Source organism: Oryctolagus cuniculus, chromosome 1 (genome assembly GCF_964237555.1).
Source record: "Oryctolagus cuniculus chromosome 1, mOryCun1.1, whole genome shotgun sequence".
NCBI classification, from domain to species: Eukaryota; Metazoa; Chordata; class Mammalia; order Lagomorpha; family Leporidae; genus Oryctolagus; species Oryctolagus cuniculus.
Genome location: NC_091432.1, coordinates 69755062 through 69777448, shown reverse-complemented (window position 1 = coordinate 69777448; position 22387 = coordinate 69755062). Strand labels below are relative to the sequence as shown.

Genomic DNA, 22387 nt, shown 5'->3' with positions numbered 1-22387 from the left:
GAAGTCGGTCATGGCTGGAGCTGCCCATGCGCAGGGGTTGATGGTCTGCCCCAGGTCGCGGGAGCCCGGCTGAGTGTCAAGGGCTCCGTAACTGCAGCAAGAGGAGATGTCACTGAGCTAGAGAGTTTCTCTGCCACAGGCCGTGCTTGCACAGGAGCCGGTTGTAGAACTGCACTGCCTCACCCATCAGTGGCGAGTGGATGGGTGTCTTAGAAATGGGCAATGGGAAAACTGGCTCATCGCATGGAGAAAAATGAAAGACGTCCCCACTTCACGCTGCTTACCAAATAAACAGAGATGTTTTTCTTAAATATCTCAAGGTGAAAGATGCTTCAGAATTAACGAAAGGCCATATAGGAGTTGAAAAGCTCCAGAAACGATTTCCTAGAACCTCAAAAAGCACAAACCTTAAAATGGAAAAGTCCTTTATCAGAATTAAAACCATCCCTCCAGTAAAGGATAGCTTTGAGGATAGTGCCAGGTGACGTCTTGGGAAGAGGCTCTGTGACCCAGAAAAACCCAGCACACTCAGGCTTCAGCAGGGAAGGCAGGAGGCTGTGGCAAAGCACGGGAGGGAGAGGCCGAGCTGCACTTCAGTGCAGAGTAGGTACAGAAGGAAGCTTACAAGTGTCTGAGTGAACCCCTGTTTCTGTGGGTGGGGACGCTGGGGCCCGTGGGCAATCAGGAGACCCGGGCAAGACCTGGGATTCAGCTACTCCATAGCGAAACCAGGAAAACAGCCAAGTGTCTCAGCTGTCCCTTGGTGAGCAGAAATCTGAGTGTCCCTCGGTCATTTCCACATCTGCTCTGTGTCATGTCCTACAGTGGGCACTGGGGATACAGCGATGAAAGGGACGTGGTCCGAGGTTGATTGAAAGGGGAGAGAAGCTGAGGGCATAGCTCAGGGGTAGAGCATTTGACTGAGAGGGGAGGGAGTGAGGAAGTGCAGCGCAGAGTGCACGCAATGATGAAGTCTGGACCAGAGGTGCACACAGCCTGTCGGAATGGTCCACAGCTGGGCTGTAGACAACTTCCACTTAGCATCGGTGTGGCCTGCCCTCCCGCTGCCGTGGGATGGTCACGGGGCTCATCTGGCAGAGGTGTGCTGGGAACTCTTCAGGACACGCTGAGGGTCACCATGGGAGGAGGGTGAGTCTGGACATGGTAGACAGCGATCCTGCAAAATCAAGCTGCCTCTGGGATTGTCCATGGGAAAAGAGAGCTGCTGCCCGCCCCTGGGTGATTCTGTCCTTCCGTCCTGGGCCCAGGCATCCTGCACAAAGGCAATGGGGAGAACCAGTTCGTGTCCCAGCAGCCGCCCGTCATCGGGAGCATCATGGGCAACGGGCGCCGGAGAAGCATCTCCTGCCCCAGCTGCAATGGCCTTGCGGACGGCAACAAGCTCCTGGCCCCCGTGGCCCTCACCTGTGGCTCCGACGGGAGCCTCTACGTGGGCGATTTCAACTACATCCGCAGGATCTTCCCTTCTGGAAATGTCACCAACATCCTGGAGCTGAGGTAAGCAGGCGACGCCTTCCTCGCGGTCCCTGACCACGTCCCTTCGCTGGCCTAGGGAAGTCCCCTGTGAGACTCAGGGTCCTGTCACTGCCCAGCCCAAGCAGGTGCTGCGTCCCCACCCCCACCTCCACCCCGTGCACTGCAGGGAAGGCAGCTGCTCCTGGGACACGGATGCGACCTTGGCACCCACTGCTGGCGGCTGAGAAGTAGACTCCTGGGAAGCCACAGAATCTCCTTTTTTTTTTTTTTTCCTAACATGAATTAGTTGCATGCGTCTTCTTAGGACAACAGACAAGGCCCCAAGGCAGCCGCCCCAAACTTGGTCCTGAGACTTAGCATTCACCAGCATTAGGAGTCCTTCCCACCAACTGACCAACCCCCAGATAAGGCCAAGAGACTAAGTCCGGGCAGTGGCCCTCTGCTCTCCTAAGGCAGTGCTTACTCCGTCATCCTGATGGACAGTGGCCAAGCACGGCCACACTTAGAGCTCGGAGAGGCCGTGGCTTGCTGGCTTTTTCTCCACAAGCCTGGTGCTTTTAGAACCCAAGCATCAGTACAGGGTGGGCCCTGGGGCTACAGAGAAACCACGCCCCCAGAGACAGGGGAATGCAGTGCTCCCGTTCAGGAGAAAGTACTCCAAGGACTCTCACCAGCCCTTAGGAAGGGATTGGCCTCTCTCCCGCGCTGGGGTTCAAGCAGAGAAGGACCAGCGTGGGAGCTGGAAAGCCCTCGCCCAGAGCCGGCAGGGGCGAGGCAAGTGGCCTGTGCGGAGCTGCCACCAGGTGCCAAGTGTAACAGCTCTGTGAGGTGTTCATGGTCAGCACCGTTTTGCTACCTGAGAAAGGAGAGGTCAGTCAGCTTTAAAGAATGGCCCAGAATGGCAGGTCTAAGCCTGGAACGCCATTAACAGAGCTGTGCCTCGCTGAAGAATTGTCGCTTGGCCCGTCTTGACTTCATGCCTACGAAGTTATCCCCAGTTAAAGGAGCCCCAAGCCACAGTAGCGCATGCGTGAGAGGAGGGCGGGGCTGGCTGGCTGCGCGGGAGCCGTCACCGCCCTCGTCACCTGGATCCTTGCAGCACAGCGCCGAGTGAGAACAGCTCAGCAGCTGTGGTCTCACCGGGAGCTGGATCCCAGATGAACGGCAAGGTGGGCCACCAGCGGAAGCCCCTCTGCCTTTCTTCTGTCCGTTACGAGTTTGATCGGCAGACACTTCTGTCACAGAGAGGCAGCCCTGGCGTGAATGCGCATAGGGAGGAGCCATGGACTAGGAGCAGAAACGCTGTGTAACTCTGCATAAACCGTTTAACCTCTCTGGGCCTCCCTTTGCAGACGTTGCAAGTAAGAAATCCCATTTTCCCTGCTTCCCTGCCACAGCTGTTAGGAAGGGAGACAGTAGATAGAGAATGGGAGAGTATATGAAATTTGGGAAGAAAATGCCTACATCCACATATTAGCATTTTAACCTCTCTTTCCCATACCCTCTCTCTAATTACAGTCGCTCTCCAGTGCTGTGTCCCAGCATGATTAGGTCCTTGGTGGGCTCCCCAGTGTCGGTAGCTCCTCATAGGGAGCTGTGCCCCACACAGAGACACTGGGTGGCGAGCATGCGTGTCCCTGAGGGTGTGTCTGCACGGGGAAGAGCCTCCACTGTCCCTGCTCACTGCCTGGCCCTCGCGAAAGCGGAGAGTGTGCCAGCCCAGTCTCTGCAGCCAAGGGGAGCGGCAGCAGTGTGGGCGAAGCCACTCCTGCTCTGTGATTCGCCGCGTCCGTGAGCGCTCCGACAAGTCATATGCAATAGGAAATCTATCAGTGTCACAGCCGCTAAGTCTTTATTTATGATAGCGTTGCTCAGTATCGTTGCTGTCAAGTTTGCAGGCTGCTAATAATGCTTCGAACCCTGCTGCTAACACCTCATTCTTTCTTCTATTCCCTGCTCTCCTGTCTTCTGTCAGAAATAAAGATTTCAGACATAGGTAAGCCAACCAGTGGAGAATTTCCTGGCCCTCCCCTGCCTTGTTGCATGTGGTATGGTAAGCTGCACGTGTCGGTGTCAGACGGCTGCAGGGCACAGGAATCCTGGGTGATTGGAAGTGATGGGGGGGTAATCCACTTCGGGCAGAGGAAGTCACTAATAAGCGGGGTGGGGGAGGGGAACAGCCAGAGCTCCCTTGCATGTGGTGTAGTGAGGCAGTTACTCCGCTTGTCTGTGGACGTGACAGGCTGCAGAGCAGCGGGAAGAACTTAAACTTGAATGGCACAGTACGCTCATCCTCAGTAAACGAGGACATCTCCCTAAGCACGTCGAGTGGCTCTGCTGGCCATGCTGGGACGCTCCGGGTGGGTGTGTTTGGTCAGGTGAGGCAGCTGAAAGAAGGCAGGCTCCAGGTCTCCACACCTCCACGGGCATCCCACGTGCCTCGGCCTTGGGGAGCTGGGCGACCCCGCCGGCAGGTGTGCCAGCGAGGATGGAGCAGACCCCAGCGATGGCCTGCAGAGAACTCTTCCCCAAAGAGACACTTGGCACAGAGCAGATGTGTCATGCAGGCTCAGAGCAACACCGTAGCAGGCAGGAGTGGGTCTAGTCAGACACACAGAGAAATGCCCTCCCATTGGTGTCACTTGTCACCGTGACATCCACCTGGCTCATGGGTGACAGTCACCTCAGAGTCCCCCAACCACACTCACAACCATGGCAGATGCAGCTGTGGTTTCTGGGCTGTCAGTCATCCACATGTGCCCAGGTCACGGTGGCCCACGGCATGGTGCTCAGCTAGAGTTAAAGAAAGTCTTGGGGGTGGAAAGAGTCGGGCAGACCCCAAATCCAGGACTAATTCTGTGTATTCCTGCATGCTATTCCTGCATTCCTGTGTATTGCTATATTCTTTATGTAAAATCACATGTGCAATGATAATAATATGTATGGAGCATTTCTATGGGGGCAGAGAGAAGGTTACGTCACTTCCATAAATGATAGCATTTTATCCCCAGTCTATTCTGTGAGGTAGGCACCCCGCATGACTTCCAAAGAGGAAAACTGAAACTCCCCAATCATGTGGCCTTGAAAAACTTGGGTCATCTCTGAGCTTGAAGTCTAGAGGAGGTTAATATCATTTCCTTTAGTGGGTTGTGAAGCTCCCAGCAGGGTTTGTAACGTGTTCAGCATGTTCAGGCTCATGAAGGAGCTACAGAAATAGTAGTAATTGTAATCATGGCAACAACAGCAACACGCTGTTTATATGATTAGTGTGTTATTATAATGTACTGTCATAACATTATATGGTGATGGTGATGATGCCTTTTATATTTCCCAAAAACGAATTGAGGTCTCTTGTATGCAGACACATGTGTTCAAGTAAATTAAACACAAAGGGGGAACAAAAGACAAAAGGAGAAAACACATATGTGATGGTCCAGCAAACTGGACTCTAAGCAGATTTAATAAGGAAAACAGAATTATCCGCGTGATTTCCACGATCAGAGATGGGAAAAAGATGCACTACTCAGAGGAGACAATTTTTTCCTGATCCTACAGATGGTGAATGCCGTCTGCGTGGTGGCATTGAACCAGGCAGTGTTCTGTGTCTCAGCTCAGGAGTTCACTGCTCATGAAGCTCTTTGCGTTTAGCAGCAGCAGTAGAGACTGGACGTAGCTTCGCGGCAGGAGGATGTGGCCGGGAGGAGTCGGAGGCCAGGGTGCTCGTCCAGCCCTGCTGCGCATTCACTGTGGCCGTGGCCTGCCCACCTCGCTCTCCTGGCCTCTGGTCTCACCATCTGTAAACAGAAAGGGTTTTGACATGGGTACCTTTCGTCCCAGGTCTCCAGAGACCTGTGATAGACGCTTGTTTCAAAGCCAGCTTCCTGTCCACTCTCTACTCATTCTTTCCTCAGGTGCTGCAAACTGCTTCTTGAGTGAACAAAGTGCAAGGGAAAAAAAGGCATCGCTTTCTGCCTTCCAGGTTTCTTTTTCTTTTTTTAAGATTTATTTATTTATTTGAAAGGCAGAGTTGGAGGGAGGGAGAGGCAGAGAGAGAGGTCTTCTGTCCGCTGGTCCAGTCTTCAAGTGGCCACAATAGCCAGAGCTGGTCCAAGCCAAACCCAGGAGCCTAGAACTCCATCTGGGTCTACCATGTGGGTAGCAGGGGCCCAGGTATTCAGGCCATCTTCTGCTGCTTTCTCAGGCACATTACTGGATCAAAAGTGGAGTGGCCAGGACTCCAACCATCACTCATTTGGGATACCAGTGTCCCAGGCCGTGGCTTAACCCATCAAGCCACAATACCATCTCCTCATCTCCTCTTCCGATTTTCTCAAGACAATCAGGAGACAGAAAACCTGGGCTCCAGCTCTGGTTTAAACCATCACCTGGGTATTGGCAAACCCCTTCCTCTCTGTGGATCCCCATCAGTGGATGTTGGAGGTGGATTAAAGAAACCCTAGAGTGTCGCCCTCTTTGCCCCCCAGCTGAATCAGCTGCTCCCTGGAAGTTTTAGCTGCACAGTGGTGACCTTAGCCTGGGTGTGTGTTCTCCATGGAAGGCTCTTCTCTGCCCTTGGCCTTTGCATGCTCAGTGCCAGCCCACCCCACTGAGCATGCTCAGTCCTTTGGCAGCTTCCTCTATGGACCCCTTCAAGGAATCAGCACCCTCTCCGCCTCCCAGATCTCTGCCAAGGCTCACAGAGGGAAGTACAAGCCAGTCCCTTCAGTATCACTGAACCCAAGTCGCCATCAGGCGCAGCTACACGTGGTCATTCAGCAGAGTCTTAAACCATGGAAGGAAGTAGACTCCCCAGGACAGTACTGAGCCTGGCATGCACAGCTTATGCACCAGCAGGAAAACGTTAAAGGTGTCTCAAGGTGACCCGATGCACTTAAAAGCTACCATTTCTTGGGCATTTTATGTTTCAATGGTGCAGGATCTATGCACAGAGGTTTGTATTCTTCACGCAATTTTGTCCTTAAAATCATTCTTTGAAGTAGGTGTGATTGTCCCCATTTCTCCCAGGAAGCAGCTGTGGCTCAAGTGATGAAGTGATTTGCCCAAGGCCCCTCACCTGAGTGGCAGAGCTGACCTCTGACCCCTAGTCTGCACTCCAGCTCTCCCTTCTGGTTCTCAGGCCTCGGCTGTGTCCCTGGGCATGAGAAAGCATGGCCACAGCTCCTCCAGACCCTGGGGCAATGCTGCCAGTGCCGCCCTCTCCTGGAACTCACGGATCTGAGAAACCCTGGGGCAGTGCAGGAGGCAGAGGCATGAATTGGAAACTCAGGGGGCTAATCCAAGTGGACAGGGGCCTCCATCATACTCCCTCAGGGAGCATTTTCTGCCAAGACAGATAGCACCAGAGTGTCACAAGTGATGCACACAAAAATGAAATCATCAGCCTGCCCCGCAGCTGTCGTCAGGAGAGCAGCATTGCAGAGCAGGGTCGGAGGCCCCTGCATTTTCTCAAGGCAGAGTCAGTGTCATCAGGGAAGATTAGATCTGTGCTACATTATAGGGTAAGTCACTGGGGACATTTCAAGATCAACAGGACAGCTGTCCAGTTACCGCCACCCTAAATGATAAGTAGAATCTAAGTCACTGGAATAAAAAATACTACCAAAGGGGCTGGCACTGTGGTGCAGTGGGTGAAAGCCTGGCCTGCAGCACCAGCTTCCCACGTGGATGCTGGTTCAAGTCTGGCTGCTCCACTTCCGATCCAGCTCCCTGCTAATGCGCCTGGGAAAGCAGCGGAGGGTGACCCAAGCCCTTGGGTACCTGCCCTTATGTGGGAGACCCAGAGAAAGCTCCTGGCTCCTGGCTTCAGGTCGACTCAGCTCTGGCCTTTGTGGCCATTTGGGGAGTGAACCAGCAGATGGAAGACCTCTGTGTGTGTGTGTGTGTGTGTGTGTGTGTATCTCTATCTCCATCTCTAACTCTTTCAAATAAAATCTTAAAAAAGAAGAAGAAAGAGAAAAATACTACCTAAATACACCAAAAATGATGATGCCATCTACTTAAAACAAGTGGCTAGTCTGGGCTAGAAAGCACGAAGCTGAACATTAGAAATGCAAAAATGAATAGGATCCTTCAAGTATCAACAAGTCAGGTTTGGGAGACACACCTAAATAGATGGCTACAGCATTTTGTACACGTCCTGAAATTCAGATGTGAGCAGATAGGAATCTCAGCACATGGAGAAGAGAGGCGGGTGAGGGTTCGCCAGAAAAGGTGCCGCCGGAGCTGACACCTGAAGAATGAGCAGGAAAGGGAAGGGGACTGATTGTTCCACGGAGCAGGAGCAGCAGGTGCACTCGGGCCCGAAGGCACATTGGAGGGACACGCTGTCAGGGAAGGGGCATATACAGGCTGTGTGAGGGCCAAGTGGGGAGCTGGCCCAGCACGAAGACCTCGGGGGCTGTCCCAGGAGTCTCCCTTTGACTCTGGGAGAGCTGAGTGCTGGAAGGGGAGGCAGTGAAGTTCAAGTTAGATCAGGAAGAGTGGCTTGAGGCAGGCACAGGCTACAGGTCAGAGAGATTTGAGAAGGAGCTGATGGGGCTGTAGTGTGAGGGCTGGAGAGCCAAGGCAATTGGAGAAAATGATGTTGGGTTAGTCAAATTCAGAGAGAAAACAAAGCAAGGAAAATGCTGTGTCTGCACATCTGGCCCTGTTAGGAGCCAGTCCCCAGAGCAAGGGACCTTTATAGAGACAGCAGTCAGGGCCAGATTAAGACCTTCAGTGATCTTGACCCTGAAAAGATTGGGGGGGGGGGGGGCAACTTTGAAAGGTAATCCAAAAGCACCAATCTGTACAATAAAATTTGTTTTTCAAAAGGACTGATAAATGTAAAGCAGCCTCCTTCGAGACTTTTCTGACTCTCTTGCATCTCAAAGGAGTATGCAGTGTCCTGACTTGCTGGCACTCTGGGCCCTGCTCAGCCTATCCACCGATGGCCCCAGCACAGGCTCTGAACCTACTGTGCAGTGAAAATGGCCAGCACCAGTCAGGCAGTCTGAACGGCAAGAGATTCCTTTGAACCCAAAGAGTTGGCCGAGACTGAGAAGGGCTGCTGATACTGAGGTGCACTTTGCAGACCTGGTGACAGAGGAGGCCATGCACAGGAACGGAAAAGCAGCTTCCCAGCTGCGACGTGTCCAACTCCCGTGTGCCCCAGCCTGGGAAAACATTGTATTTCAGTACCGTGGGGCAGCAAAACCCAGGCTTCATCAGAGATCCCTGTTCTGTAGTCATCTGCAGATGTAAAAGCAGGTGCAATCACTGGTAGTTACAGCGATAAGTATTGCACACCTCCTATCACCAGACTCTCTGTTAAATGCTCTGCATTTGATGGTTTTCTGCAGTGTTCCCAATGCCATGGCAGGTAGCTGTTTACAGCCCCATTTTGCAAATGAAGGAAACTCGAGGCTCGGGAAGCTGGCTAATTTGCCCAAGTTTCAGAACCAGGAGATTCCAGAGCTAGACTTGGAACCCAGGCTGACCTAGTTGCAAATCCCATGCTTTTTGCCATCTGCAGCCGGTGGAGGGGCACAGTCTGCTTCCTGCCTCCATTCACTTCTCTTCCCTCTGCTCGCAGAGTCTGTCCTTTAGGACTGACCTCAGACCATCAGCAGCAGTGCTGCTGGCTTTGGTTTCTTTTTTCTTGGGTGTTGCTGCCAATTATAGACGAATCCTGCAGTTCACTTCTAGCCAACTGCACGAAGGAAGCTTATGGGCTCCTGATCAGGGTTTCGTGAGCATCAATAGCAGATCATGTTGGCATTGACCAGGAGTCAGGGCTAGCCAGGGTCTCATCCATCAGGCCCCAAGTTGGGGGTGAGAGAGGGTGCTGTAGAACTCTAGTGGGGTAGGGCGTGAGTGTCTGAACTCTTGAAGTGTCTTCCAAAGTCAGCCTCCAGAATTCTAGTTTGAATTAACGGGCCACCTCTGATAAGCCTCGCTGATCATCTTTTTAAGAAAACCTGCATCATGCACCTGAGAGGGGCATGGCTGTGTCCTCACATTTGGGAAAAGAGGGTTTTGTATTAGCAGGTGGAGGGAGGGGCAAGGAGGCCAACTGCTGAGGTCAGAGAAGCTGGGGAACCACCACCCAACAGGTGCCTCCTCCTGTAAGACTTTCCGCTGATGTTTGAAACGGTGGGGGATCCGCATGGTGTGTCTCTAGCCACCTGATAGGAATTAGAAAGTGCTCACCCGTGGCATGTCTCTGTTTTCTAGCCACAGTCCAGCGCATAAATACTACCTGACCACGGACCCCATGAGTGGGGCCGTCTTCCTGTCCGACACCAACAGCCGGCGCGTCTTTAAGATCAAGTCCACCGTGGTGGTGAAGGACCTTGTCAAGAACTCTGAGGTGGTGGCAGGGACCGGCGACCAGTGCCTCCCCTTCGATGACACACGCTGTGGGGACGGCGGCAAGGCCACGGAAGCCACGCTCACCAACCCCAGGGGTGAGTCCTTGCTCTCTAAACACCATCGAGATCCTTTACTGGAGCATTTTCCATTCTCGAAAGAAACACATGACAATCGTTGCAAGCATTTTTGGGAAAATACCAAGAAATAGGTGGAGGAAAGTTGAAATTGTGTTCATTCCATCTGCCAACAAATACTCCCCGTTCATTTTTCCTCTCTTTCCTCCTAGCCCTTTATCCAAATGTTTGTGTGTATGTAATACTCACTATAAACAAAACGAGACACATTAAGTGAACTACCATAGCAAGCTGCTTCTTCCCCCATGTGAATGTATCACAAATGCTTCTCTGTGTCGCTAAATAGTCTTCTGAGTGCTCCATTTTCATAGCCATACAGTATTTCATCATACAGCTAGCCTGAATATCCCATTATTTATTTACCAGTCCCTTGCTGGTGAACGCTCATGCTGTCTCTTGTATTATTTTTAGGCAGAAACACTGGCATGTGTCATCTTTGTGTGTGTGTGTGTGTGTGTGTGCGCGCACATGCGCACGCGCTATCGTGGGGGTTAACTGCAGCTTCTGATTCTGAGCCCTCCAAAAGTTGAACCTCTAAGTGCCCACAGTCGTGATTTTTCATCCACTTCTTCATCCAATGCTTCCTGAGGGTACCGATGTCTGCCGTTACATAGATAAGGTCATTGTAGCAGAATGAGACTTGGGCGTGAATCACGCTGAAAGGGGAGAGAGGGAGAAGTGCTCCCCTGAGAAGCAGAGAGAGAGAGAGCCATGGGTGAAGGACCAGGGAGACCCTGTCCCTTGGAGAGAAGGAGGACCAGCTAGAGGAGAAGCTGTCATTCTCAACAGCCGCCCTTGGAGTGGCACGTTCCCCATGTGGCCAGCCCGCAAGCCAGCCACTTAACCCAGCTACCCTGCAGGGTCTGCCAGCCTGCGACTTAGCACAGCTACACCCCAGGCTCCTCGTCGGAATAATGAAGGTAACTGTACCATTTGTGTCCGCCTCCTAAGATCACTCTGAGGGTCAAAATTAAGAAGTTTCATAAAATATCCTATAACATGTGGTGGGTGATTGTGTTATTAGATACTGCCAGATTTCAGGTCCTGGCTTCAAAGCAAAGCTGTGGATTCTAGAGAAACGGGTTCCAATTCAGGCTTTTCCATTCGGTACCTGTGTGGCTTTGGGCAAGCTGCTTAACTTTGTTTTTCTCATCTGCTCCCTAGGGATGTATGGCATAAGTCGTAGTACACATTAAATATTATCAGGAATCTAAATGCTCAGTGCAGTAGTTCCAAGCAGGTGGTAAACATCCCCTATATCATCGGCAATAACTCTATAGATAAATTCCACATCTTCAGTGGTGATCACCCTCCTCATTACGATTTCCTGGTATTGAGAGAGCAACCAAGAGAGGAAAGAACACCGGACTTATACTTAGAGATCCTGAATTCTGCTTTTCCTCCGCACCTGGCTCCCTCTGGAACCTCCTCCTCTGGGCCTCAGTTTCCCCATTTGTAACCAGGCAGGTTGGGCCTCATGACCCCCAGCCCCTTTCAGCTGCAGCCTCCTGCTCTGCTAGAATTCAAACCGTCTTTCCCAAGTATTTCTCTTCTCCCCAGGCCTCTGTTGGGGGCTGTATGCACCCCAGTTCTCTCCCACCCACCCTCGCACGCTGACACAACCAGTGGCAGGCAGTACATTCGCCCAAAAGCCTGTAATTAACACAAAGAGAAATGACAGAGGTGCCACAGTCTGCAGACACTTTGCAGCAGGTGGGAGAAAAGAGGTCCGTCTCGTTAGCACAACAAAAGGAGAAAACAGTGAAGTCATTAATCAGGGGACAGATCACTTCTGTTACCAGTGCAGCCGCCTTTGTAAACAGGAATCCCCATTGTTCCTGGAGCGCTCAGCGGTCCTAGCAGATGGAAGAGGACAGGGCATGGCCAGGCACACGGGAACATGCCTGTCTCCGTGCTTCCAGAAGGAAATCATTTTGCATTCTGGGCAGGGCCACCAGGAAGGCTGTCCAGCCCGGGGCTGCCTGGTACTCTGTGAGATTCCCCCCACTTTCCAGCCTAAGGATGGGGTAGGAAGGAACAACCTTGTGCAGTGAGTTCTCACCATGCAGAGGCCTGGGGAGGGAGGGGGAGGCCTAACCACCCCGCAGGCCAGAGACACACGGGCTCCCAGAGCAGATACCTAGAAATCCACAAAGTGCCGGCCCCTTCTCGTGATTGTGGTGCTCATCAGTAATTATTGAGGCCCAGCTCTTAGAGGCCCCATGTTTATTATTTCCATTCTGTTCAGTGAGGAAACTGAGACTGAGAAGTCAAGTGATGTGTCCAAACAAATTCAAGGGGACTTTACCGTATTTATGGAAAGTAGAATTAAATGATAATTTATTTCGAGACCAAAAAAATTTAAATGCATGCATGATTTTTTCCATAATGCACATTTTTCCATGAACTTTTTCAAGTGTCCTTGTACAACTAGAAAGTAAGTTGTTTTTAACAAAAATATTTATTTTAGGAGAAGAGAGTTCGCATCCGCTGGTTTACTACCAAAATGTCCACAGCATTTGCAGCTGAATTTGGGAATTGGGAACTCAATCCAGGTCTTCCTCACGGGTGGCAGGAGCTCAGTCTCTTGAGCCATCACCCTTGCCTGCCAGGGTCTGCATTGGCAGGAAGCTGGAGTCAGGAGCCAGAGCCAGGGTTTGAAGCCGGATGCCCCAATATGGGACACAGGCATCCTGACTGCTAGGCCAAACACCTGCCACTAGAAAGCTAATGTATAATTCAAGTGTCTCTGCCTGGATGAAACCTTTTGCGACCCCTTCCTCCAGGCCCTGCCCAAGAGAAAATGGAACAGAACAAAAGTGATCATAGTGGCCTCTGTCTCCCTTCCTGCAGCATCTCCCGTGGTTCTGCCTCATTCCTTCAGCCCCCTACTCCCTGCTGGATCAGGCACTCCACGGGCCCATCTCCTCTGTCCCCGCCGAGAGCTCCTGTTTGGTAGGGGTTTGTCTGACTCTCATGGTTCTATCTAAACTGATGGCGGAAAGCAATACCACCTGTGAGCTTTTTGAAACCATGCTTTGGTTGCAGGGCCAGCCTCCTCTGAGTTAATACTTGCAGGCAGGTGTGTGTCGGGAAAACTCTCCGGGCGATTCTGGTACACATTGCTGACTAAGGAATACTGAGTGCCGTGGTTCTCAGACCTTGGTTTGTAGCATTGCCACCAAGGTGCTTGTCAAAAATGCAGACACACGCTGAGGCTCCACCTGATGTGTTTCTGCCAGCTCCTCCGATGATTGCCACACGCAGCCAAGAGTGAGAAGCACACATTCAGAACAATCCCTTCATTTTACAGCAGAGAAAACAATTGCAGAGATCCCCAGTGATTGGCCCAAGGTCTCCCAACCTGGGGCAGGAAATTAACCGAGTTAGAAAGTCTAATGAATGGAGCAGACGGTACTGAGTCATAATCCTGACTCCTCCCTTCAGGATGGTTGACCTAGAAGTTAAGATGCTGCTTGGGGTGCTAGGATCCCAAGGTGAAGTGCGTGGGTGTGAGTCCCAGCTCTACTTCCATCACCAGCTTCCTGTCATTGTGCACTCTGGGAGGCTACAAGTGATGGTCCAAATAGTTGGGTCCTTGCTTCCTATGTGGGAGACCTGGAATGAATTCCTGGCTCATTGTCCAGCCATTATGGGTGTTTTGGAAGTGAACCAGCAGATGGAAGCATTCTGTTCTCTTTCTCTCTCCTTTTCTCTGTCTCTTTGCCTCTCAAATTTAATATCTACCCACATACATACACACACACACACACACACACACACACACTCTACACAAATCCATAGGATTCTTTTTAAAGTCTATGCCTTTGTAATGACCAATGGAAAAAATCATGATAGAAACACATGAAGTATGATTCTCTTAGAAGAAAAGAAAAATTGGTAACCAATAAAGGCATTTGACATTATTATAATTACAGGGCTTCAAAAGTAAGTTAATTGAAATAATTCACACAGTAGATACTGAAAAAGATCCTCCTTTACCGCCACCCCTAGTGTCTCACAAGTCCCCAGAAGTTAGGAATCCTGTGACAGGTAGAAGTCCATGGAGGCAGCAAGTGAGAGGACCAGATCCCTGAAGAATCTGAGTTGTAGCCCTGCTTGGAACAAGTCACCCACAGCCTCTGTGCCTCCCTCTGCTCACCAGGAAAGGAGAGCGAGAGTTGTAGGGGGTGCTGATCAGATCTCGCAGGGGCGTGCTCTGTCAACTCATGAGTCTCCCCATGTGTGGGTCATGATCACCACTGACTCTGAACCCCCTGTTTGCCTTCCCCACCTCCAGGCATCACGGTGGACAAGTTCGGGTTGATCTACTTCGTGGACGGCACCATGATCCGACGCGTCGATCAGAATGGGATCATCTCCACCCTGCTGGGCTCCAATGACCTCACGTCAGCCCGGCCTCTCAGCTGCGATTCTGTCATGGACATCTCTCAGGTAGGGAGGAGGCTTTGCCTGCCAGCACCCTGGGTTGTACACATGGCTTCCCATCCTCCACTTTAGCTCACTGGCCCTTTGTCCATCGTTGGAATGAACAAGCCTTTCCAGGGTGCCTCCTTGGCCCTGGGCAAGGACACAGAGAGGAGGAAGACACAGTCCTGGGCTCTGGCGCTCACCATCAGTGACAAGTGTGAGCCTTCCCCGGGGAAGCCTCCGAGGCAGTAGAGGACAGACGGAGCTGTACAGGGTGTTGAGTGTATATCGTGTCACCCTGGAGCCACCTGCACTTCCTCTTTCCTAACACTTTCAGGTGCTTGTACACTGTCTATTCTCTTTCTACCCTGCAAGCTGCCTGAGGACAGGAATCTGTCACTCTTCTCCTCTGCTGCACCCAGGGTACCAGGGTACAACTCATACTTGTTGGCTGATTAACTGTTTGATCTGTCAGTGGGCTCCTGGCCTGGCCTCTCACTAGCTCAGCAGCTTTAGATAAATTTGCATGTCTGTCAAATGGAAATAATTCGCATCAGCCTGGCGGGTCGGCCTTGAGAATGCACGAGACAGGCGTGTTCGACTCCTAGTGCTGCCTGGCACTTCAGAGCTGATGGAGAGCCTCCAGCACCCACTTTCAAAAGGGAGGCCAGGTTTTGAAGACTGAATAGGACTTTCCCCGGGTAGCATGAGAGAAAAGAAGGTGTTTTCACACACAGAGGATGGCATGTGCAAAGGCACGAGGTTATGAATGAGCTGGGTGCCTTCAAAGAGCAGTGGAGAACGGAATGCCAGAGCATAGGGTACTTGGAAAACATGGCAGGAGCTGCAGAGAGAAGCGCAGCTTGCATCCAGTGAGGGAAGCACCTTGTCATAGCACAGCAGAGAGTCTGAACCTGGGCAGATGGGTGCCAGGAACTCAGGAGAGAACAGAAGGGCCCACGTGACTGGCTACCCAGCACTGCCTTAGTAAACCCTGCGATGACTCAGCAAGGCACGTGTCCTTTATTGCTAGATCCTTCAGTGCGGCCTGGCCTGTGACGACCGATGAACCTCCTTCTTGCCAACAGGACCAAAACCTGGGAAATAAGCAGGCTCACATCAAATCAAATTGCAAATTGCCTCAGCTCCGCCAGCATTGGCCATTCAGACCTTCTGGGGAGCCCTTTCCTGGGGGCGGGCTGAGGCCACTCCTCCCAGCCTCACTGGTGGTGCTGCCTCTGCTCCTGACCTGTGGGGCTGAGCCCTTGCCAGAGCTGGATGGCTGCCCCTGGCAGCCCACACCCATGCCACACCTGTCGGACACTTTCCCTCTGTGCCAGTGAACAGGCCCGTTACCCCGCAGAATGGACTCTGTTCTCTGCCACTCGCCTTTGCAGCTTGGCAGGAGTCCCCTGGCTGGCTGCAGAGTCGCCCCCTCTGCTCTGCAAGTGAGCTTGAATTACCCATCAGGAAGCCGCCGCGGCCAGAGGATGTGCATACAAGGATTTCCAATTCTCAGAATGGGCATAGGGTGGCGAAAATTGTCAATCCGCATGTTGGGAAATTGTTTGACTTTAGATAAAGGCACTGCCAGGCAGTCAGATCAAAGGCTTGGAAGACAGCTGGCAGAGAGTGGAGGGAGAAGCAAAACACAGCAAAAAGTCACGCTTGGCTCCTTCAGAAATTCTGGGCTGAGATCCCTGTATCCCTGGCCGTCAGTACCTTCATCTGAATCTCAGTATGGGTGAGGTTTTTCAGTTTGGAAGCAGTGTGGGGTGGTTAGCCAAACTCTCCACTGCAAGCATATATTTTTATGTGCATGTATGGGCAGGGGAACTGGCTTTCCTTCTCTTGCTTCTGTTAGAAACTCCTCACTGATCAGCTTGAATCACCTCCTCCCAGACCCAAACAGAAACTAGAGGAAGGCACACAATAGAGAAGGAGCAGAGCAGGGTGCATCCTGGGGCGGCCGTTTGACCAGCAGTTAAGGTGTCAGTTAAAATGTCCACGTCCACCTTGGAGAGCCTGGGTGCAATTCTCAGCCCCGCTCCTGACTCCAGCCTCCTGCTAATGCAGACCCTGGAAGGCAGCACTGATGGCCCAAGTACCTGGGTTCATGCCACCCACTTAGGAGACCTGAATTGAGTTCCCGGATCCCAGCTTCATCCTGGTCCAGAACAAACCATGTAGGTATTTAGGGAGTGAGCCAGCAGGTGGCGCTCTCTCTGTCTCTGTGTCAGCCTGATTCTCTGCCTCTCAAATAAATGGGTTTTTTGTATTATAAGCTATTGAGATTCAAGATAAATAAAGCAATGGCTGCAACCATGTTAAAAACTGGGGGCTGGTTCTCTGCTCAGCATGGCATGGCCCAGAGGCAGAGAGTGACTGTACTCGCAGCTCAGAATGGGAACTTCTTATGTGCCAGTCACTCTGTGAGCAGTAAGGATACAGATATGTGGACGACTTCTCTTTTCTTATTTGGCTCTCATAATTCCTACCCATCCCATTTTACAGATAAGGAAACTGAGGGTTGGTGAAAGAGAACGCATTTGCAGAGCCCCCTGTTAGGTCCCAGCAGGGATATGGACGTGATTGTTTTAATGCATTCATGCACATACAGCACCTCGCAGGGGCCTGGCACTTAGTAACAGGATGTAAATATTAATTCCCTTTTTTATCTACAGAGAACTTGCTTGTACATTGTCTCCTTTGATCCTGGCAACTGCCCTATGTAATATTTATTAATCCCTGTTACATGTGGGGGAAGCAGTTCTGTGTTTAAGAAACGTGAACAAGATGACGCACTTAGTACCTGTGGCCCTGCAGTCGGGCGGAATGTTCTGATGCCAGTCCCTTGCTGCGGTCCCTGTGCCACCGTCTGGTCATTCATGCATTCCGTTTCCAGGCAGCTTTTGCCAGCCAGTCAGTCAGCAACAAGGCGGTGAGCTCCGAGGGCTCTCCCAAAGGCACAGGATCTTCGGGAGGGTGGGAGAGGGGGTGCTCCACTCCACGCTGGGACCAGAAGGCAGAGCTGGAGGCCCTTGGGAGTCATGACACTCGATCCCTGCACGCTGGGCTGGGGAGCAAAGCCTCAGCAGGGTCACCCCTACAGGGCTACAGGGCGTAGGCAAGAGGCCTGATCCAGAGCATCGTGCAGGCTGCAGAGCAGAGCAAGGACCCCGTCCAGAGCACACCCCTTCTGCTTCCCCAGGCAGGAGGAGAGTGCGGGAAGCGCCCCCTGCTCCATTCTTCCTCTCTTCCCCTCCCTGCTCCCTCCCTCCCCCACACCCATCGGAAACCATCTTTTCACCATAATGACAGGCAGGAAGGTCTGTGCAGGCAGGTCCCCGAGGTGCCACAGGACCGCAGGGCATAAAATATTTAGCGGCCAGTGTTGACAAGAAATGGGTTTTAGGAAATTGAAAAATCTCCTGTCACTTTAGAGTAAACTGTGTTCTTGATGCCTCTGAATGCTGGCAGCACAGTGCTCCAGAGAGCAGGGGGGCGGGTGAGGCAGCCTCGCTGGCCAGGCTCTGGGCTCCCTCACTCTGCGGGCACAGAGGGTTCAGGACTGGGAGTAAGGGGCAAGAAGGCTTTAGGAAGGAGCTGAAGATCTCAGAGAGAACCTGCCCGTGCTGAGAAAGGCCCTGAGCTGAAGGGCACACAAGGAGGTGGCCTCAGCCCCTGTTTGTTGCAGTTTCTTCTACGTTGATAAACTAGCCACGTGTACATCGTAAAAACATAAGAAATTAAAAATGGCAAAGAAGGACGTTTAAATCCCCCTAGGTCCCAGAGCGGCCAGTGTTTTCGTGTAGTTCGCTCAGGCCGTGAATATCTCTGTGTATAATCCGTGTGGCTTGGGGTTGGGTTTTCCCCCATTGGTGTCGCACTGTGCATGTATTCTGTAACCTGGTCCTCATACTGATTGTGTCGCAGACATTTTCCCGTGTAATTAAATATCCATCCATAACAACACTTTTAATGACCACATCCAGTATTCTAGCTTTTGGGTGAACTGAACGCTGGGATTTATTTGCCAATTTTTGGCTCTTGAGCATGTGAGTCAGTTCCAGTTTCTCACCATTCTTACAAGTAGCTGGGATAACCACTCTTACAGACAACGCTATTATGCTACACAAGGAGAAATTCCTGCAAAAAAAAATCTTTTTTCTGACATCTTCACCTAATCAACATTTGTGACATCTTCACTTTTTTAAGTCAATCCCACATTGAACAAAATGTTTATGGGGGCCCAGGATCCCTGGGTAGGGGAGAAAAAACAGCAGGAGGGAGCACTTCTCAGCACTCGCACCCATGGGCTACGGCTGGGCCTCCGCGGGTCCTGGATGGCAGAGCCTGCTCCCCATGGCAGCACCTTCCTGTGTGCTTTGTCCAGACGTCCACAGTCCAGCCTCGTGGCCATTGAACAGAACATGGCTCACAAACCCAGCTGGCTGCCCTCTCCCGTGGGCCCACTTGAAGATGCACTGTGGTCCCTGTCCATTCCGGCTCAGCAGAGACTCTGCATGGGCCTCCAGCCTCTGAACTGCCAGTTCCTGTTGCCAGCCTCCTTCGTCTCTTCCAGGAGGCCCTGGTCTCAGAGGCACTAGAAACTCTGATCTAGAGCAGGCCTCATACAGCTCGGTGTGTGCAGATATCACCCAGGATTGTGCTTTGGTTTTGTTGATTTTTTTTAAGATTTTATTTATTTATTTGAGAGGTAGAGTTATAGACAGAGAGAGGGAGAGACAGAAAGAGAGGTTTTCCATCTGTTGGTTCATTCTCCAAATGGCCACAACAGCCGGGGCTGGGCCGATGGAAAACCAGGAGCCAGGCGTTTCTTCCAGGTCTCCCATGTGGGTGCAGGGGCCCAAGCAGTTGGGCCATCTGCTGCTTTCCCAGGCCATAGTAGAGAGCTGGATGGGAAGTGGAGCAGCCAGGACTTGAACCGGCACCCATATGCGATGGCAGTGCCGCAGGCACAGGCTTAGCCTACTACCCCATAGCACCAGACCCCAGGATTCTGCTTAGATGCAGATACAACCCAGTAAATGGGGGCGAGGCCAGTCATTCTGCCTGGCTGTGAGTCTGATCACCACCCATTAAGGAGCAAGGGTCTAGCTGCAATTCCACCCACGTGAGAATCACCCAGGACGTTGTCTGGAATGGTACTACCAGTGCCCAAGCCCCACACCCAGGGATCTCATTTAACTGACCCGGAGTGGGCTGTGAGCATCAACATTTTCTAAAACCTCCACGGATAATTTGCATGTGAGGCCAGATTTGAGAATCACTGGTCTAGATCTATGTCAGATAGAGGCCGTGGCTATGTTGCATTTACATCCCCAGCACCTAGCCATGTGTTAATCCATGAACTCAAAGACCTGAGGAATCGCCTTTCATACATGTGATATATCAAACATTCATCAGGGGTCTTCCTTAATCCTCTGAACAACTCCCACCCAGCCTGCAGAAGCCATCTGCCTTGCCCTCCCATCTCCACAGTATCAGGTGCCATTCTTGGGGCACTCAACTTGGGTCAGGCATTCTGCACCATCGTCATCTTTATCTTGAGGCTCAGAGAGGCAAGGTAACTCGCCCACGGTGCTAAGCGGTGGAGCCCAGGCCTGTCTATCTCCTACGTCTGGCCTCTTGTTGCCCAGCTTTTGTGGTTGGCATCTCCCTCTTCATGTTTTGGCCAACATCAGATGTCTCCATGGTGGCTGTTGTGTGGTCTCCCTGAGATCACGTGACCAATAGGGCCACTCTGTTCTGGGCTCCGTGAGGTCTGGGCCGATGAGCAGTGCACATCTTGCTGGTCACCTGAGTGTCCGTGTCTCCGTTGTCAGGTTCGCCTGGAGTGGCCCACAGACTTGGCCATCAACCCCATGGACAACTCTCTCTACGTGCTCGACAACAACGTGGTCCTGCAGATCTCGGAAAACCACCAGGTGCGCATCGTCGCCGGGCGGCCCATGCACTGCCAGGTCCCCGGCATCGACCACTTCCTGCTGAGCAAGGTGGCCATCCACGCCACCCTGGAGTCAGCCACCGCGCTGGCTGTTTCTCACAACGGGGTCCTGTACATCGCTGAGACTGATGAGAAAAAAATCAACCGCATCAGGCAAGTCACCACGAGCGGAGAGATCTCCCTGGTAGCTGGGGCGCCCAGTGGCTGCGACTGCAAGAATGACGCCAACTGTGACTGCTTTTCTGGAGATGATGGCTACGCCAAGGATGCCAAGCTGAACACCCCGTCGTCCTTGGCCGTGTGTGCTGATGGGGAGCTCTACGTGGCGGACCTTGGGAACATCCGAATTCGGTTCATCCGCAAGAACAAGCCCTTCCTCAACACCCAGAACCTGTACGAACTGTCCTCACCCATTGACCAAGAGCTCTACCTCTTTGATACCAGCGGCAAGCATCTGTACACCCAGAGCCTGCCCACGGGCGACTACCTGTACAACTTCACCTACACCGGGGACGGCGACGTCACGCTCATCACGGACAACAATGGCAATATGGTGAACGTGCGCCGGGACTCCACCGGCATGCCCCTCTGGCTGGTGGTCCCAGACGGCCAGGTGTACTGGGTGACCATGGGCACCAACAGCGCCCTCAAGAGTGTGACCACACAAGGACATGAGTTGGCCATGATGACATACCATGGCAATTCTGGCCTCCTGGCGACCAAAAGCAATGAGAACGGATGGACCACATTTTACGAGTAAGTATCAGGACAAGGCCATTTGATGCCTTTGTTTCCTTCGATGCATTGTGAGAGCTTAGAGATGAATTGATTGATTTGGTGTTGATTTGGTGTTTAATTGCATTGCAGGATTTGGGATACAAATCTTTGCCTGAAGTATGTTACATGTGTTCATAATCCACATGATTTCTTCTAGGAGAGAAGTGATCTAGTGGAGAAGGCATGAGCTTTCGGGTCAAGAGGAGTTGGGCTTCAACCCCATGTCTACTGTGGGCTTAATCGCTCTAGGCCTCAGTTTCCACATCTGTAAAGTGGGTACCTGGGCAGGGAATTGATGTAGTTGAAAAGTACTTAGGAAAATCCCTTATATGGCCACCATCCAGAAATATAGAAATGGGAGAAGGAACACTTCCATGTGGATGAATTTTGCACATAATTGAAGCTCATGTTTTCAGGTTCCACAAAAATGTTTTCGCCTTAACCATCGTGGATGGAACTTCTTATGGAAGTACATTCATGCCTCCCTTTCCAGTTTCATTGTATAGAAACAATGATCTTTTTACAGACCAGTATCATTAATAAGAAACAGGGATTGCGTATTTTGGTGTACTGTGAAGATGGCTTCCAGGAAATGAGGCTACAAAACCCTCCACCCTGCCTGAAATGATTTTAAACCATTCTTTTATTAGCTGCCATGTCTATTGGGTACAGCTGTACTGCTTTCTTCCTGCAGTGTGGCATGACTGCCTGTGTCACCTGTACCCGTAGTGACCATGTCACACAGCTAGTGTCCCTGCTAGATAGAACTTGTGTTTTTTGTGTGTGTGTGTCTGATGCAGGTTTTTAGTTTGTTCGTTAGGTAGTTAACTAAGAGACAGAGAGGAAGAGAGAAAACTCCAGTCTGCATGTTCGGCCCCCAGATGCCTGCAGTGCTCTGCCATGCCTGCTGGGGGCAGAAGCCAGGGGCTGGGAACTCAAAGCAGGTCTGCCCTGTGGGTGGCAGAGACCCCACCACTCCAGCCTCCAGGAGTGTGTAGTAGCAGGAAGCTGGAGTCAGGAACAGAGTGAGGACTCGAACCCCGACACTCTGATGTGGGATGCAGCATCTTAACCTCTCGGCCAGATACCCATCCCGGAATAGGGCTTCTTGAGTGGTGCAGTCAGAGAACCCGAAGAATAGCTTATTACAATCCTAGCCAAAATGAAATATCTATGTCTGAAGTGCTCTTCCATAAGATACTTC

The 22387-nt window shown here is 51.8% G+C and overlaps 1 protein-coding gene across 32 annotated transcripts in view; it reads left to right on the top strand.

Annotated features, from left to right (window-relative positions):
• TENM4 (teneurin transmembrane protein 4) overlaps positions 1-22387 on the top strand; it is a 2118216-nt gene that overhangs the window by 2055511 nt on the left and 40318 nt on the right. For 29 of the 32 annotated variants that reach the window (XM_051821885.2, XM_051821866.2, XM_051821785.2 and 26 more), the window contains 5 exons: positions 1269-1518; positions 3473-3493; positions 9733-9965; positions 14305-14459; positions 20285-21162. In XM_051821885.2, the coding sequence (XP_051677845.2) occupies positions 1269-1518; positions 3473-3493; positions 9733-9965; positions 14305-14459; positions 20285-21162 (1537 nt within the window). The remainder of the gene's footprint in view (positions 1-1268; positions 1519-3472; positions 3494-9732; positions 9966-14304; positions 14460-20284; positions 21163-22387) is intronic. The other 3 variants (XM_051821922.2, XM_051821752.2, XM_051821758.2) reach the window with 1 other exon arrangement.